This window comes from Microtus oregoni, unplaced genomic scaffold, assembly GCF_018167655.1.
Source record: "Microtus oregoni isolate MIOR12 unplaced genomic scaffold, Mior012 000046F_ref0000063, whole genome shotgun sequence".
Lineage (NCBI taxonomy): Eukaryota > Metazoa > Chordata > Mammalia > Rodentia > Cricetidae > Microtus > Microtus oregoni.
In genome coordinates, this window is record NW_024543220.1 from 15,277,124 (window position 1) to 15,293,787 (window position 16,664).

At 41.0% G+C, this 16,664-nt stretch overlaps 1 protein-coding gene across 1 annotated transcript in view; it reads left to right on the forward strand.

Moving 5' to 3' along the window:
* Nucleotides 1-16,664, forward strand: part of Zfand3 (zinc finger AN1-type containing 3) — a 201,636-nt gene that overhangs the window by 142,368 nt on the left and 42,604 nt on the right. Inside the window, exon 4 of the mRNA XM_041634762.1 lies at nt 8,459-8,524. Coding sequence (XP_041490696.1) covers nt 8,459-8,524 — 66 coding nt within the window. The remainder of the gene's footprint in view (nt 1-8,458; nt 8,525-16,664) is intronic.

Consider the following 16,664-nt stretch of genomic DNA (forward strand, 5'->3'; position numbering starts at 1 on the left):
GGCCTGGATTGTTTTCATCTGGTGTAGAACTGTTTCTGGACACTTGGTGTTCTAGATGGCTTGGACCACTTCTGCCTGAAAGGCTCTTGGCCTCGGTGTTGTTGCAGGCGAGGAGACGGTGATCCTTCCACAGCTCTACTGATCCTAGTGCCCCTTCAGTGCTCATGGAAGTGTCCATGAGTCTTGGCATGTGTGAAGCACTCCTAACTTAGCTTTGCTCTTGGTGCTGCTTCCTGGGAAGGTGTTGTGGGAAAATTTTATTTCTAGTGAGCAAACATAGTGGTAACTGCACACACATTTCACAGGTTTGCAGAGATGTCCAGGACTATCATTATTAGGGAGGTGGGATGCCATAGTCATATTATTTTGTTGAACATAATCAGTAATATACCTATAGTGAGGCCTGGCCCACTTTGAAAATCTCCTTATACTATTCATATCTAAATTAGGGATTTATGAGTGGTCATACAGCAAGTTAGGATTAGGATTTCTGACAGATGAGCACTTAAGTTCTCTAACATGTCTTATAAATGGTTCATTTTAGAAGTTTCATTTGGAGAAATGTGAGGGCCATCGCTGTGCTGGCTTTTTGTAGTCTTAGAGTCACGTCCATTATACCTGTATGTTTACTTGCTTTTCATCAGTAGACCTTTCAGACCCAGTTATGTAGAGAGATGAGGCATTAGGCATGTCCGTTCTGGTTATACTAACTCATGAATTGCAGGTGGAAGGTGATTGTGGAAAGGGGGCGGGGGTCTTTTCTGAAAAGGTGACTGGTTCTTCTGCAGCCCAGTCTGTGCCCGGTTGTTATTACTCTCTGTCCTTTGCCATTTTAAAATCACATCCATGTTAAAGGCAGTCACAGAGGGACTATTTTATTACTCAAGAAGTAGGTTGGGTATTTTTCTAAGTTTTTATTTTTAACATGACCACATCAAGATAAAAGTTTATGTTTGCATTGCTCAGAAGCCCTACTTCTTTGAAAAGCTTCACCAGCAAGCAATTTCCAAATCTCCAGAGAGAAGACAGAATTATGACTGTTGGATCTGTCTGAGGTCACCTTTAGGATGGCGAGCCTGAAAAAGTGAGCTGCTACAAAGTAAACAGCGTGTGGATTATGATGGAGTGAAATTGGCCAGCTGGTTAGAAATAGATGATACATTTCTAATAAGTCCACAGTGCCTTTCATTGGGAATTAATTAGATGCTGTTATGTAAATGTCATGTTAATTAAGCAAGAAAATTGAAGCGTTGTAAATCTGCTCGAGGAGTGGCTATTTTTGTGTATTAATGTTTTGCAGTTTCCCTGGAAGGCTAATAGTAGAATATTTGACTATGGAGTTTCTGGCACTTCTAGCTGACTGACTCCTTGACAGTCTGTTTTTTAATGATGCTTTAGCACATGGTTTAACTACAGGCCGTGAAGGTTTGTGGGAGTAGGACAAAATATAATCAGCCATGGCAGGTGTTTTAACAAAACCTTTTAGAGTAGATTGTTCTCCACTTGAAATAAAGGAGAAATAGTATTTTCCATATTTGTTTTGCCTTGGGTTTTGAATTCTGGAAAGCATGCTCGTCCAAGTGTAGCTGTCCTCCATGCCAGTGCCTTTTCCCCAAGTCACAGTAGCCTGGTCACCTGTGGAACTGACTGCACTGTGAGGTCTCTTGGGCATGGGTTTTTGATATATGTTACTACACTTTGAAATGGAATGTGAATGTTGACAGTTAACGGCATACCTTATGCAGTCCTGATTGTCTATAGATTACAGCAGTGGTTCTCAGCCTGTGGGTCACGACCCCTTTCCCAGTAGTCATTTAAGACACCGCTGGAAAACACAGATTTTATCACTCATAACAGTGGAAAAATCACAAGTTACGAAGTAGCAAGAAAAACAATTTTATGGTTGGGGGGTCCCCACAGCACGAGGAATTACATTACAGGGTCACAGCTTCAGGAAGACTGAGAGTCACAGGGCTGCAGTGAAGTGAGTGTGCAGATTTGCTGCAGCTTCTCGCTCACAGAGCTGAGATCACAGTTTCTCCAGGAAAATCCACCACTCTGTTGGATTTGCTATAAAGTTGTTTTTTTTTTTTTTTTTTTTTTGGAGTGCAGCTGAGGAATAGCACTTCATAGTGTTCCTGACATTTCACATGTGGCCAGAATTACATACGACACCTTTAATACCAGCATAGACACAAACCCTAGAAGAAAAGAATATGTAGACTTCCCGGTTACAAACTATACACTCCTCCAAGCATTATTCACTTGTAAATTACAAAGTAAGTTGAGAAAGGAGTCCTGAATAGAACATCAAATGCAATGTGATAGTCTGTTATCACACCCCTCTAGATAATGCAGGATCTTGGAAAAATTAGCAAAGGAAGTCAAAAAGCATACATGATGATTGGCTGAAAGGCAAGTCAGGTTGCTTTTGTGAGAGGTTCTTGCTGTGTATAGCCTAGGGTGATCTCCAATTTGATATACTCCTTTCTCAGCCTCCCAAGTGCTCATACTGTGGGCATGTGCTGCTATTTAAGCTCAGGAATCATTTGCTTCCCTGAGAGCCTGTCTTAGGGTTTCTATTTCTGACATGAGACACCATGACCAAAAGCAAGTTGGGGAGGAAAGGGTTTATGTGGCATACACTTTCACTTATTAGCTCATCACTGAAGGAAGCCAGAACAGGAACTCAAATAGGGCAGGAACCTGGAGGCAGGAGCTGATGCAGAAACCATGGAGGGGCACTGCTTATTGGCTTGTTTGCCCTGGCTTGCTCAGTCTGCTTTCTTAGAGCACCCAGGATCACCAGCTCAGAGATGGCCCCACCCACCTTGGGCGGGGCCCTTCAATCACTAATTAAGAAAATGCCTTACACCTGCATCTTTTTTTTTAATATTTATTTATTTATTTATTATGAATACAATATTCTGTTTGTTTGTATGCTAGCAGACCAGAAGAGGGCACCAGTCCCCATTACAGATGGTTGTGAGCCACCATGCGGTTGCTGGGAATTGAGCTCAGGACCTTTGGAAGAGCAGGCAATGCTCTTAACCTCTGAGCCATCTCTCCAGCCCCCTTACACCTGCATCTTAAGGAGACATTTTTCTCAATTGAATTTCCTTTTGGCAACCAGTTTTTGTTTTAAGTTGGTTTAAAACCAGGCTGCACAGAGCTAAACATCAAACGAGAAATTTTGTGATTTTTTTTTTTTACATAGAAACAGTCAAAAGTTGTCTTTCTGAAATTGCCATAATACAGGTTGCAGATGTGACACACAGTTGATAGCAGTGATACCAGCTTGTCCATGGTGATCACTCCGTGAGCTCCTGGTTTTCCAGAGAGCAGCATGCTGAGTTTCTGACACTAAACTTCCCGCTATAGTTGTAAAAGGATCCTCTGAGCTGCTCAGCTGGCCACACTGGTCTCCACTAGAATCTGGGCTCCCTGTCTTGAAATTGTTAGCTCTAAATACTAATGCCTTTTTGGTATCACCAGTTGTCTTAGCCTCTTTGGTATACAAGATCATGATTTAAATTTTCTCTGCTTAGGAATGTATTTTCTGTTTCCTGTCCTCACCCATGTAACCCACAGTCACGCATTGGCTTCTTCACCTCACTCTGTTAACTGACGAGTCTGTCTTGCTTCTTAGTGAAAATAAAGATGGCCAAGAACAGAGCAGAGCTCCCAGTGTGCTGTAGGTACATGTTCAGAGCTATAGGGACATGGGGTGATTCCCTCAGACATTAGGTATTCCCGAAAGGAACACTGGTACTGTTTTTGGTGAAGTGGACAACTCCATTTTGCCCATTGCCAGTAGTTCAGTTCTTAGTACTATTTGTGTACTGGAGTCATAGGGGACACATTTTCTAGAATTTTGAGATGTGTTTATGCTGTGGGACATTTGTTTTAATAATGCCAAGATCTGTTGCATTCTTTTATGTTGCATTTGTTTAACTTTGTGAAACTGTGTTACTTTGCCTGTCTAAAACACCTGATTGATCTAATAAAGAGCTGAAGGACCAATAGTGAGGCAGAAGAAAAGATAGGCTGGACTGGCGGGCAGAGAGAATGAATAGGAGGAATCTGGGAAGAGGAGGAGGAAGGAGCAAGAGGAAAGAAAGGAGGACATAGGGGGCCAGCTACACAGCGATCCACGGGTAAGTGTAAGAGTAAGAGGGAAAGTAAGATATATAGATGTAAGAAAAGGCAAAAGATAGATGGGATAATTTAAGATAAGACAAGCTGGCAAAAACAAAACAAGCTAAGGCCAGGCATTCATAAGTAAAAATAAGTTTCTGTGTGTGTGTTTTTATTTGGTAGCCAGGTGGCGGGCCCCCAAAGAGTAAAGAATAAAAAACAAACAACAACAGACTAATACCATATTTTTCTTGTTGTTGACAGAAACCCTTCCCATAATTGCCTACATTTGTTTTAAGTGTTGATTTATAATTAATTTATAAGAGCAGATAGTCTCCTCTCTAGTGACTAGTCCTTTTTATTTTTTCCTTCCAAGAGTCTGTGATTTGGATGATATACTATTAATATAAGATGCATGTATGGTATTCGCTGGCTTTTGATCTGTGTTTTAAAGTGTTTCATAGGTTACTGTCTGCCAGACCAAACTTAATTCCATGTTCTCCATTTATAATATTGCCCAATTATCAAAGCTGGGATACATTATCATTGCCAGTTACTGTTGCTGTCAGTTTTTCTTGGCTCAGCTGTGGTTCTGTTTGTATGTCAGTATAATGGAGTGAACACATTGAATTAAGGCTGCTAGCTTAACAAGCCTCTGGAGGACACTTGTATGGTGATGCATGCTGAGTTGTGCTTTGTAGCTAGAAAATTATTTGCATTTTTTGCCAAAGCCCACAGAAATTTATTGACGAGTAATTTTTTTTTTTTAAAGATAAACTCTTAACCTTCAGGCGAGGTAAAATTTCCTTGATTCAGTAATTATCTGGACATTTTCAGGCATGGAGTGTAAATTTATGAGTTCCAGATATTTCTTTGCTTTGATTCCACGCTTTCTCCCTTCTCATACTTTTTCTGGATGGGTTGTTGATGTCTTTTAAGAAACCTTTTTGGTATACACTCTTACTGACTGTTCTCCACAGCTCACTGTGTTTTTGGAACCCTTGATCCTGGCCAAATACTGAACTAGGAATTAAAGAAAATCCATCATATATTGTAACTTACTGAACTGCTAATATTTATGGTGTATCCAGCTTGCTTAGGAAAATGCATAAGTCTTCTGCTTGGCGTGTTCCATTAAGAGTTTACATTGAATTCTCAGGAGCCCGTATTTTACAAAATAATTTTATGTAAAAATAAGAGTGTTTTACCTGTATGTGTATAACTATAAGCACTATGTAAGTGCCTAGTGCCTGCCAGAAGAGGAATTGGGTCCCCTGCCTGTCAGTCAAACCTGGGTCTTCTGAAAGAGCAGTAAGTGCTGTCAACTAATGAGTCACTTCACCAGCCCCAATGTCTCAGAAGATCTTCTAATATTTTTGTCCAATGGTCATATAATTCATTCTAGTACAGCCTGAACATTTGTTTTAACGTATGTTTCTAATACTATGATTAAACACCGTGATCAAAAACAACTTGAGGAGGAATGGGTCATCTTATAGCTTAAGGCCCTTATCATACAGGGATGTCAGGATTGGAACTCAAGGCAGGTACTGATGCTGAGGTCACGAAGGAGTACTGCTTACTGGATCGCTCATCATGGATTAGTTAAGATGCTTCCATCCACCATCTAGGACCATCTGGCTAGTGGTAGTACCACCCACAATATGGGCTTGAACCCTTCCACATCAATTAACCATCAATCACAGGTTTGCTCACTGGCCGTTATGTTGAAAGCATTTTTCTCAATTGAGGTTTCTTCTTCCTAAATGATTCTAGGTTGTGTAAAATTGACATAAAACTAGCTAAAATGCCGCCCCTAATTTAAACACCTAAAGTGATCCAAAATCAGACACTTGGGAGACGAGACACAAGAGAAAATTTCATACTTGATCTCATGTTCTGTGTACAGTTAGCTCCGGTTATGTGTACAAAGTCTGGGTGAAGTGTAATGGAATATGATTTTCTCTCTTGGGAACTTCTATTCTCAAGATAACTTTATGTATGAAATATTCCAAAATACAGTAAAAACATCCAAATCCAAAACAGTTCTGATCTTATTTGTATAAAGGATTCTCAGCCTGTGTTCCATTCTTTGCTGTCCCTTTATAGTATACCTCCATTAAAGTGTTATAAAGCCATTTACTTCCCTATATAATCCCCCATATAAATGCCCAGTGCCCACATAGTCTTTACCCAACAGAGGAGAGTGACAGATGACAAGAATTTTGATGAAAAAGGAGGTGCTGAGACACAATAGAAAGCATCACAGTTTATTGAAGCCTTCTTACTGAGATGGTCCATGAACCCTTAGGCTATTGTCAGCTTTACTGTTGCTTTTTATTGTGGAAGAAATGGAAGTGGCAAGTGTCATCTTCAGGAAAAGCCTCTTGTGTTCCAGAATAGGAATGTTGTTGTTAAGAACAACAGCAAAATACATGGAATCAGGAGCCACAGTATTTTGGGGGAGTTGGGAAAAGTTTGGAGAATTTGGAACTGTCTGGCTTCTGTATGGCTTGGCTCACTGCTTCTGCCTTTTACTTATTTTCAAGTCTCGGTTGCTCTTCTAAGCATCTCAGATTTTAGTATATATAAACTTTCCCTGGAGAATGGTAACCTTTGTTAGGAATAAATGTTAAGTTGGAATACCCTGTCCTCTGAGAGATCTTTTGAATTTTTCTAATTTCTCTTGCCCCATTTTTATTCTTGCATTTTCCAGGCGTTGTTGGTTAGTGATGAATGTTCTTCCTCTTGATTGCATGTGACATCCATTATGTATTTAATGCTTTGGCACTTGGTTCTTCTCCATCTAGCTATTTACTGCAGCTGTGTATCGTTCTTCTGTACATACACCCTATCTTCCTAATAAGATTGCAGACTCTGGGAGTAACCTGTGTGGTGCACCATGGGTATTTGTCAAGTGCTTTTGGAAGTTAGCAGCACACTTCTTGGTTCTCTTTTCCTTGAATATGTTCTTTCTATGACTTATACTATATAAGGGTTGTTGCCATTATGGCCTTGGACTAGCAAAGAATGGATTAATGATGGGCTTCTTAGGTTGGATCTCCAAGTCCCTTTCCCATGACTTTAGTTATTATTTCCAGCTACGGGTCTTAGGGCTCTTTCATCTTTTTTTTTTTCCAGTGAGTAATGTCAGTGATATAAAGTCTTGTCATGAATGATATAAAACTGTGCCAACTGGAAACAGTCACCTGAAGAACGTTTTTAGAATAATATAACTTTTGCCAGTGTGTTCTGCTCTTTTGTGGTCACCAGTGCTGCTTTCTCAGGGCAAGTTGAGAGTTATTGGCATCCATATTGTACAGCAGCTGTTTTCAAAGGTGAGACATAGTCATTGGTAAGGGGAGTCAGTATCAACTTCATATTACTTTGATCGTTCTTATCCTGCAGAATAGAAATGCTGCTTTTCAAGCTGCCTTCTACTAACTAAACTCTTCACACTCTATGTATCAGATCTCTGAACCCACCAAGATCCCTTGGAGACACACTCATCCGTGCCACTCAATAGCCTTTCTTGATCAGCAGTATTTTCTCTATATACTGAAACATTGTTATTTCTTCTGATAAGCCCTTTGCTATTCCTTCTTTTAAGAAGGAATGCCCTTCTTTAAGGCCTTTTTTTTTCTCTCCCCGATTCACGTCTTTATTAGCCTGGATTCTTCTGTGTGCTTATACATCGCAAGCCATGTTAAGGCCGGTTTTACAGTAAATTCAAAGTACAATGACCACTGAGATTATAAAAGGATACATATGCCTACTTGGTTGCTTTGTGGAAGAACTCATTTCTCCAATATTTGGGTAATTTCTTCTTTGCTGGATCTGAATTTTAATTAAATTTTCATTATTTAACTTCTGAACATTATGTGAGACTTAAGAATGTTTTATGAAGCTGGGCGGTGGTGGTGCACGCCTTTAATCTCAGCACTCGGTAGACAGAGACAGGCGGATCTCTGTGAGTTCGAGGCCAGCCTGATCTACAAGAACTAGTTCCAGGACAGGCTTCAAAGCTACAGAGAAACCCTGTCTTGAAACCACCCTCCCAAAAGAGTGTTTTATGAAAGGTATATCACAATGCAGAAAGATGGGACTCTGTGGACTCCATGGAATCCATTGCTAAGCTAAAATATAAGCTCTTTCCTTTAAAGGAATCTGTGCACGGTTATCACTGTGCTGCCACTCCTAGCGTATCTGCAGGTTGAGCCTGTCCTTTGTACGCTTCTCTTTCTTATTTGTGGTGGTAGCTGTGGGCTTGTGGAAAGTACCTGCCTGATGTGCCTTTTGTTTGTTTGTGTTTGGTTTCTAGGTGGGCCATGCACAGACACAGCTCATGTCTCATTAATCACACCAACCAAAAGATCCTGTGGTGCAGGTAGGTACACCAACCTTACCTGAATTCTTCCCAGAAATTAGCCTCTGATTCTAACTTGATATGTATACTCCAGGGGAGTGTTTTAATTTTTTTTTTAGCAATGCAAAATGATATATTTTGTACTTTGGAATTGGGTAAAGTTTGAGTAGAAGTGAGAATGATGTTCATTGGAGTCATATTGGCTGAATAGTGCTGGCAGCTAGTTTCAAATAAGTAGGCATCAAAATTTACCAATTTGCTAATATCACAAAGTTGATAAGACAAAAAACAGGTATGAAATACAGAGTATTGTCCATTTGTCTAAGACCTGAGTCTTCTAAATTAATGTTTAAGTAATGATGAAAGCATAAAGAAGCATTTATAGAGAAGTAAGTACCAGCTTGTTTGTTGCAATGTGTTAGTAATTTTGGGAAATTTTTTGTTGATGTTAAAGCCATGGGATTCTACTGAAACCAGTCTTCTTGGATGGATGGTGCCTCAAACATTTTTGCATCTGTGATGTTTTTATTAAACATGAAGTCATGAATCTTGTAGCCCTTTAAAAAGCTGTTCAAATGTCCACTGTTCCCTTAGCCTATAGCTTAATTTATTTTAAACAGTTTGCCTTTCTAGTAATGCTAATTGCTGTTTAAGATATTTCAAGGTTTGTATTCATATTATATTGTTTTCTAAAGGTCACAGTTGAAATGGTCTTCATAACTCAATTCAGTCCTTTTAAACTCTCAAGCAGAAAAGTAGATACTGTTTCACATGCAGCCGTTAAGCCTTCGATCCTGTAAATATGGACGGTTGCTGTGGATGTTTATGCAGACCATCTTTGTGCAGACTCAGAGTAACATCTAGTGCTGAACTCTTAGAGAATTTGATTTTACTTTTTCTTACAAATGGTCAGTTTTGAGACAGGTGTACGTGATAGTCCTGGCCTGCTGTCATTACTGTGTGCACCGTGGGCTAGCTCTCTGTGTGCTGTCATTACTGTGTGTACCATGGGCTAGCTCTCTGTGTGCTGTCATTACTGTGTGTACCGTGGGCTAGCTCTATGTGTGCTGTCATTACTGTGTGTACCGTGGGCTAGCTCTCTGCGTGCTGTCATTACTGTGTGTACCGTGGGCTAGCTCTCTGCGTGCTGTCATTACTGTGTGTACCGTGGGCTAGCTCTCTGTGTGCTGTCATTACTGTGTGTACCGTGGGCTAGCTCTATGTGTGCTGTCATTACTGTGTGCACCGTGGGCTAGCTCTATATGTGCTGTCATTACTGTGTGTACCGTGGGCTAGCTCTCTGTGTGCTGTCATTACTGTGTGTACCGTGGGCTAGCTCTATGTGTGCTGTCATTACTGTGTGCACCGTGGGCTAGCTCTATGTGTACTGTCGTTACTGTGTGCACCGTGGGCTAGCTCTATGTGTACTGTCGTTACTGTGTGCACCGTGGGCTAGCTCTATGAGACAGAGTGCATTTCTCTGCCTGATTGGGAGCTTGGGAGACCACTTCTGCAAGATGGTTCTCAAACCTCTTTCACAGATGAAAATGATGGTGCTTACTCAGGACACTGTGGATTTCCTGAGTAAGACTGCTAAAGAGTAGTGTGGACAGGACCTGAATGTCTGTCCTGCAGATGCTAAAACCTTTTGTATTACATTGCATCATCATATTACTATGTATCACATTTTTAGTATATGCTCCGCCCACCCCAAGCTTAAATAGGAAAAGTATGTCATTGATTGAAGTGTGAAGAAACCAAACACATATTTGGTTACAGTGCTGAGTAATGTAGTTTTAAAATGCAATTTCTAAAACCAAATTAGGTTTCAAATCCCCATGCCCCCACCCCCCCCCCGCGACAGATTTTCTGTATAGACCTGGCCATCCTGGAACTTGATGTATAGATCAGGCTGGTCTTGAATTCAGAGATCCACCTGCCTCTGCCTCTTAAGTACTGGCACTGAAGATGTGTGCCACCACTGCGTGGCTTTTTTAGCTATTTATATAATGTGGTTTTTGTTTTGTTTTCTTTCTTTTAAAAGTAAGTTGACATTTTAAATTGTTTATAAAAGTGGGCTAAGACTATCTCACAGGTTCAGTGTAAGAAGAACATTATACATAGATCATATAGTAGATGTTAATAGTTCATTGTTTTATTTTTTATAACTACAGTAATTTTTAATGTTATCATAATACCTGACAGAAATAAGTTGGGGAAAGAAAGATTTATATTTGCTCCTAGTTTCAGAATGATTTCAATCCATTATAGCAAGGAAGCCATGATATTTGAGGTAGAGCCTATTCACATAGTGCATGCCATGAGGCTGAGACTGGCTGGAACCAGATGTTGGCAGGGCCTTCAGAGGCCTTCTACTTGTAGCTGGTTTCCTTATCCCGTGTTCTCAAAACGGTGCTACAACTTTCTGATAGTAAAAGCATTGGAAACAATTGAAAGCATGAGCCTGTAGGGGACATTTCAGAGTGCAGCCTTAGCATTTTGTTTCAAGTCTCTAAAGACAAATAACCAACCTACAATTTAAAATGTATTTAGTCCAGCTTCAAAAATCCCCACCCTCTTAGCAGTCTCAATACAATTCAGAACTCCGAAATCTCATCTGAGATGGAAAGCAAACTTGTAACTCTTGGCACCTGTAAAATACATGTTTTCTCCTTCAGTGTCTATGTGAGCAGACCACATATTCTTTCTAAAGGGAGATCGGAGGATATAGCAAGTAAAGGGTGGTTGGTCCAAAGCAAGGCCAAAAACCAGCTGAGAAAATACCAAACCTGTGAGCTCTATGTCCGCCATTCAGAGCTTGTGGTGGCATCTTCTGAACTCCATTAGACTTGGGCTGCTTTGCTATTTGCAATCCTTTGTAGCCCCTTTCTTGAACGAGCTCCTCTCAGCGGGTCTAGCTTTGTTTAATGACATCTCATACTCCTGGCTTCTCCAACACCCCAGCATCTCTGCTTTACCTGAAGCCTCACCTCTCTATCTTCACACAGCCCACTCAGGAGTTCCCGCTGTACTTTGACAAGGTCAGTGGTGGTGGTGGTGGTAGGGGATGAGGAGGTGGTAGTGATGGAGGAAGAAGAGGAGGTGATGGTGGAGGGGGAGATGATGGTGGTGGAGGAGGAGGTGGTGGTGCTGGTTGTAGTGGTAGTAGTGGTTTTTCTTTAAACCTTGGGCAAGCTCCCAGAACTCTCTAACTCTTGAATTCTGTATGCCTGTAAAAACACAAAACAAAAAACGAACAAACAAAAACAGCAACAAAAATCACCAGGTTCTCCCTTTTACCACAACTGGTAGTCACTGTGCCTCGGTGGCTGAACCCTCCAGAGGTGCCTGGAGGCTCAGTCTCAGACACTGAGATTTTAATGGAAGTCTCTAAGGAATTTAAAGTTTTATCGTTTGTAGGGTTTCTCTGTGTAGCCCTGGCTATCTGGAATTTGCCTTGTAAACCAGGCTGGCCTCGAACTTACAGAGATCTACCTGCCTCTGGTTTCCGAGTGTTGGAATTAAAGGCATGTGCCACCACCACTACCCGACTTTGAGTTTTTTACTGTGAAAACTTGGCTGGGTTGAGCCTTGCCCTCAAGAGAGACCTCCTCTGTTATCCCATTGAAAATTGTGAGATACCCCCCCTTCCCTCCCTCCCTCCCTCCCTCCCTCCCTCCCTCCCTCTCTCCCTCCCTCCCTCCCTCTTTCCTCTCTTTGTTTTTTGAGACAGGATTTGTCTGTATAGTCTTGGCTGACTTGGAACTCTATAGACCAGGCTGGCCTTGAACTCCAAGACCCATCTGCCTCTGCCTCCTAGTGTTGTGATCAAAGGTCTGAGCCACCACCACCTGGCTGGTGGTATTAATATCAGCCACAGTTTAGTTTGTCCCCAGTTCTAAACATTGTTGTGCTCTTTTTTTCTACCTTGCTTAATTAAGTTAGCAGTTTCTGAAGAAGGGGACAGGTATAGAGTGTGAATAAGGACACGGGTGTAGTTTGTGAATCAGGACATGGGTGTGTAGACTGTGAACCAGGTTGCACGTAATATAGTTCATGAAATAGGAGGAACCCTAGTAAAAGACTGTCTCAGCCATTTAAAATTCCTGTTTTGTAAACCCCTCTACACGTTCATACATAATAGCTTTTACGTCAGGTATGTCTGTATACATGTAATTAACATATAAAGGCAAATGAACATTTTAGATAAGAATATGCAATGAAAAAAGGTTTCTTGTTTGTTTATTTTTTATTTAGTGATTATTTTTTGAGGTCTAAAATGGAAGTTAGAGAGGATGGTGAGCCACTATGTGAGTGCTGGGAACGAAACCCAGGTCCTCTGCAAGAGCAGCAAGTGCTCTTAACTGCTGAGCCATCTCCCCAGCCTTCCACACATATTTTTAATAACCAAATTCACTATAACTTTTGGTTAAAGGTAAAATAAGCAGCATTGTGATAATTTTGTTATTTAATTAGAAAAAATAAGTGAAAAGTTGTGTTGGTATCCCTATTCTACACTCCTCTTCACTCTTCGTTGAACACTGAAGGGTTTGTCGGCAAAGGGCTGAAAAGTGCTCTGTGTGTGCTGAATTGCCTTGCCTAGAAAACATCACGCCTACAGATGACTTTAGAGCCCATATTACTTCAGAGATCTCAGAGTGTTTTACATATACTTCTTTATTAATTCTTAGAACCTTCCTGTCAAGATTAAATATGCTGTAAAGGAGAGTCTGCTTCCTTGGCAATCAGCCACTTAGAAGAGGTCCTTTTGTCCTTCATCTTCTCTAATCCCCACATAATGCCAAAATCATGAACATGGTGATTGGAGCTGTGGTTAGCATCCTTACACAGAATTATTTCTATGTAGAGATTGATGTGGTCTTATTTTTGTGGTTAAAGTGCTTTGTGGGAAAGGTGGGAAGTTTGGCTTTTTCCTTTCCTTTTTTTTTTTTTTTTTGTTTTGTTTTCGACACAGGGTTTCTGTGTAGCTTTGGAGCCTGTCCTGGAACTCTTTCTGTAGACCAGGCTGGCCTCCAACTCACAGAGATCCGCTTGTCTCTGTCTCTTGAGTACTGGGATTAAAAGCATGTGCTACCACTGCCCAGCTAGGCTTTCTTGTTTAAAGATTTATTTGCAGTTACAGCAAAAGAAAAGTTCTTTTTTTCTGGGGCATGGTATTCATGAACCTCAAAATTGAAATTGAAGAGGACAATGTCTTGGCTTTTTATCACTGTGATAAAGTCCATGACCTAAAGTAACTTAGGGGAGGAAAGGGGATTTATTTTCTCTTAGAACTTTCTGGGCACACTCCGCCACTGAAGAGTCAGGGCAGGAATTCAGCAGAGGAAGTAGAGGAGTAGTACTGCTTACTGGTTTGTTCCTCTTGGGTCACTCAGCCTGCTTTCTTATTCATCCAAGACCACCTGCCCAAAGGCAGTGTCTCCTCTGGTGAGCTGGACCTGCCTACATCAATCATTAGCCAAGAAATGCCCTACAGACAATATGAATGGAAGCATTTTCTCAACTGAAGTTCTTCCCAGATAACTCTTAACTTGAGTCAAGTTTAAAACCAAACAAAAAAACAAAATAGTAAAAAAATTAGACTGGGCAGAGAGGTAGGGATCCACGCCCAGTTTTAGGTTGCCTTGGAGATAGTCTATTATCAGCAGGGTCTTCAGACGGTGACTCTAGGGCTCCATTCTTGAGCGCCGCATCCGGGGTAGACATTGTGGCATGTGGGGAAAGGGAAAGCCCTCTCTAGCTGCCTGCCTCTTAAGGCTTTTTTCCTTCTATTTTATAGTCCTCTTTGCTCTGAAGTTAAGACGAGAAAATAGTTCATAGCCAGCAGTTGTTCTCCATTGTATCCACACTTCCTTTTATTCTCTTCCACCTTGTATGTTAGACAGGTAATATTCGCTGTTACACTTTAAAAATGATTTTAAAATGTTTGTGAGATGAAATGTAGTTATAATTAGTAGAGTAACCAGTAGAATCACTATTTGTGGGGCCCAAGATGAGAGCAGGAGGAATTAGAGACTGTCTCTTTAAACACCAGGACGTGTTTCTCAGAAAGCACCATCTTTGCACCTGTAAGAAGCACAGAAGTGTATCCCTGCCTGCTCGATTTTCTCCTCTTCTTTACCTACATTTGTTTATCTTGTTAGGCCACCTATTTTCCCTTCAGTTCAGTTAAAAGTAAAAAAGACAGGAACTAGAAGAGCCTTGTATTGTTTATTGGTTTTTTTTTCCCTCTCTAACTCTTTTCTCCACAATTCTTGGGTAGGCTGCTTGTGATATTACTGTGTGTTCTTACAGAGGTAGGAGAAGCCTCTTCCACTTGGGAGTTGAAAGAAGACTGGTGTGCTCAGAAGCAGTTAGAGGGGATGTTTCATTGCCTTGTGTTATCAAGAGATTCTGTAAAATCTCTTAGCTGATCCAGAAGCGAAAGGGTGATGGTATTACATCAGGTGACCTACCCATCTTGGCAGTACCTGTATTTGTGTAGTTGAGCTCCACATAGAGTCAATATTCATGAATACACTTTAGCTGGTACATTGAGCCCTGAAGAACGAAGTCAGTGGTCTAAGCTGCAGTGGTATTACTCACCATGGGTGCCTCTGCTAAACAATGACGTCCCTTCCTCTCCTCTCCAGGGGTGACTCAGCTGTACCTCACTTTTCTTACTGAGTCCTCCAGATAGAGCTCACCCTCAGGTTTGCAGTCTCAGCATTTGAGACAGAAGATTAGAAATTTGACCTGCTTATACAGTGCACAAGTTCCTATCAGTAGAATATTGGGGAAGATATAAACCTTTCTTTTTTATTTGCATTTAATGTAACGATTGAAGAAAGATCAAAACAGTAAATCTGCCATAGCAAGGAAAAAAAAGGATTAAAATTTTTACTTTATGCATTCATCATCTTAGTCTTTGGGGAGTTCATTTGATCCTTGGAGTTGGGGGGGCGGCAAGTGAATATAAAATATTTGACAAAGTTGCAAATTTTCTTTTAATTGAAAAGGTACCACCTTTTCATGTTCTGCCTAATTAAGTATTTCCCACTGAAGTCTATGGTGGTGTGTCAGAGTGGCTCACTCCTGCCAGGATGTGTGTTTTGACAGTTGAGGAGATGAAACGAAATGGTCCATGCTTTATTTTGGAATGGTTGTTACTGGTTTGTTTTTCTATTAGTCAGTGTGCCTCAGTTTGCGTTACAGAATGAAATGGGGGATTAAAGCATTAGATATGCGGATGACTTGATGCTGGTCATTTGAGTTTAAAAAGCCACATCAATTCCAGAAAAAGCCAGTTCTCTGTTTTTAACTGTTTCCCTAAATGGAAGTGACATCCTCTTGCCACCAGTTGCTTGTGTCTGTATTATAGCTTAGTTTGTGATGTGGCTTGTTGCTGTTTTAAAATGGTATGGGGGATGGGGTGGATGAAGGGGAAATACTTGGCCCTTGAATTTGAACCTTTACTGTCTGTGTGCTTTGAGCATATTCAGTTTGCTTAGTTTCATGAACATACACACAGCATTTTAAAAAAACCTTTATGGCCATTTGTTTTATCATAACTTACACTCTTCCCAAGGAGAAAAAGGCCTACAATCATTAGCTGCTCTGTTGCTCCACAGGACAAGCCTACACCATTTCTGAAGGAATACAGACATTTACTGCTTACTCCTCTTTTGGTGCTTTTGTGTTTCTTTAGGTGGTAGCTGAATCTAGGCAGTGCTGTTCAGGTGGTGCTGCTTAGATATGTGGGCTTGATAGAAGGCACTAGGATGGGAATGTGGCCTTGTGGCCTAAGCAGGCTTACCAGAATGAACACCATGGAACAGCCACAAAGCTGAGGTAGGAATCTTTGGAGCCTGGCACTGATATTGCCCATTAAGGAGATTTTTTTTTTCTGTCCTACTTGGTTCCTGGCTATACTAATAGAACAGCACATCAAGCAAGGCTGTAAATAAAAGTTATTACCTAATAGGTGGGTGCCGAAGTGGAACGGACGGAGCTGAGGCATGGAGGCCTTATTACTGCTCATCAGCAATTATAAACAGGATAAAGTGTGTGGGACTTGCGCTGATGCAGCGGCAGCTAATAGAGGATAGGATGACACTGGGCCGTGAGAGGATGATGAGGATGATGTATGCTGATGGGCTTT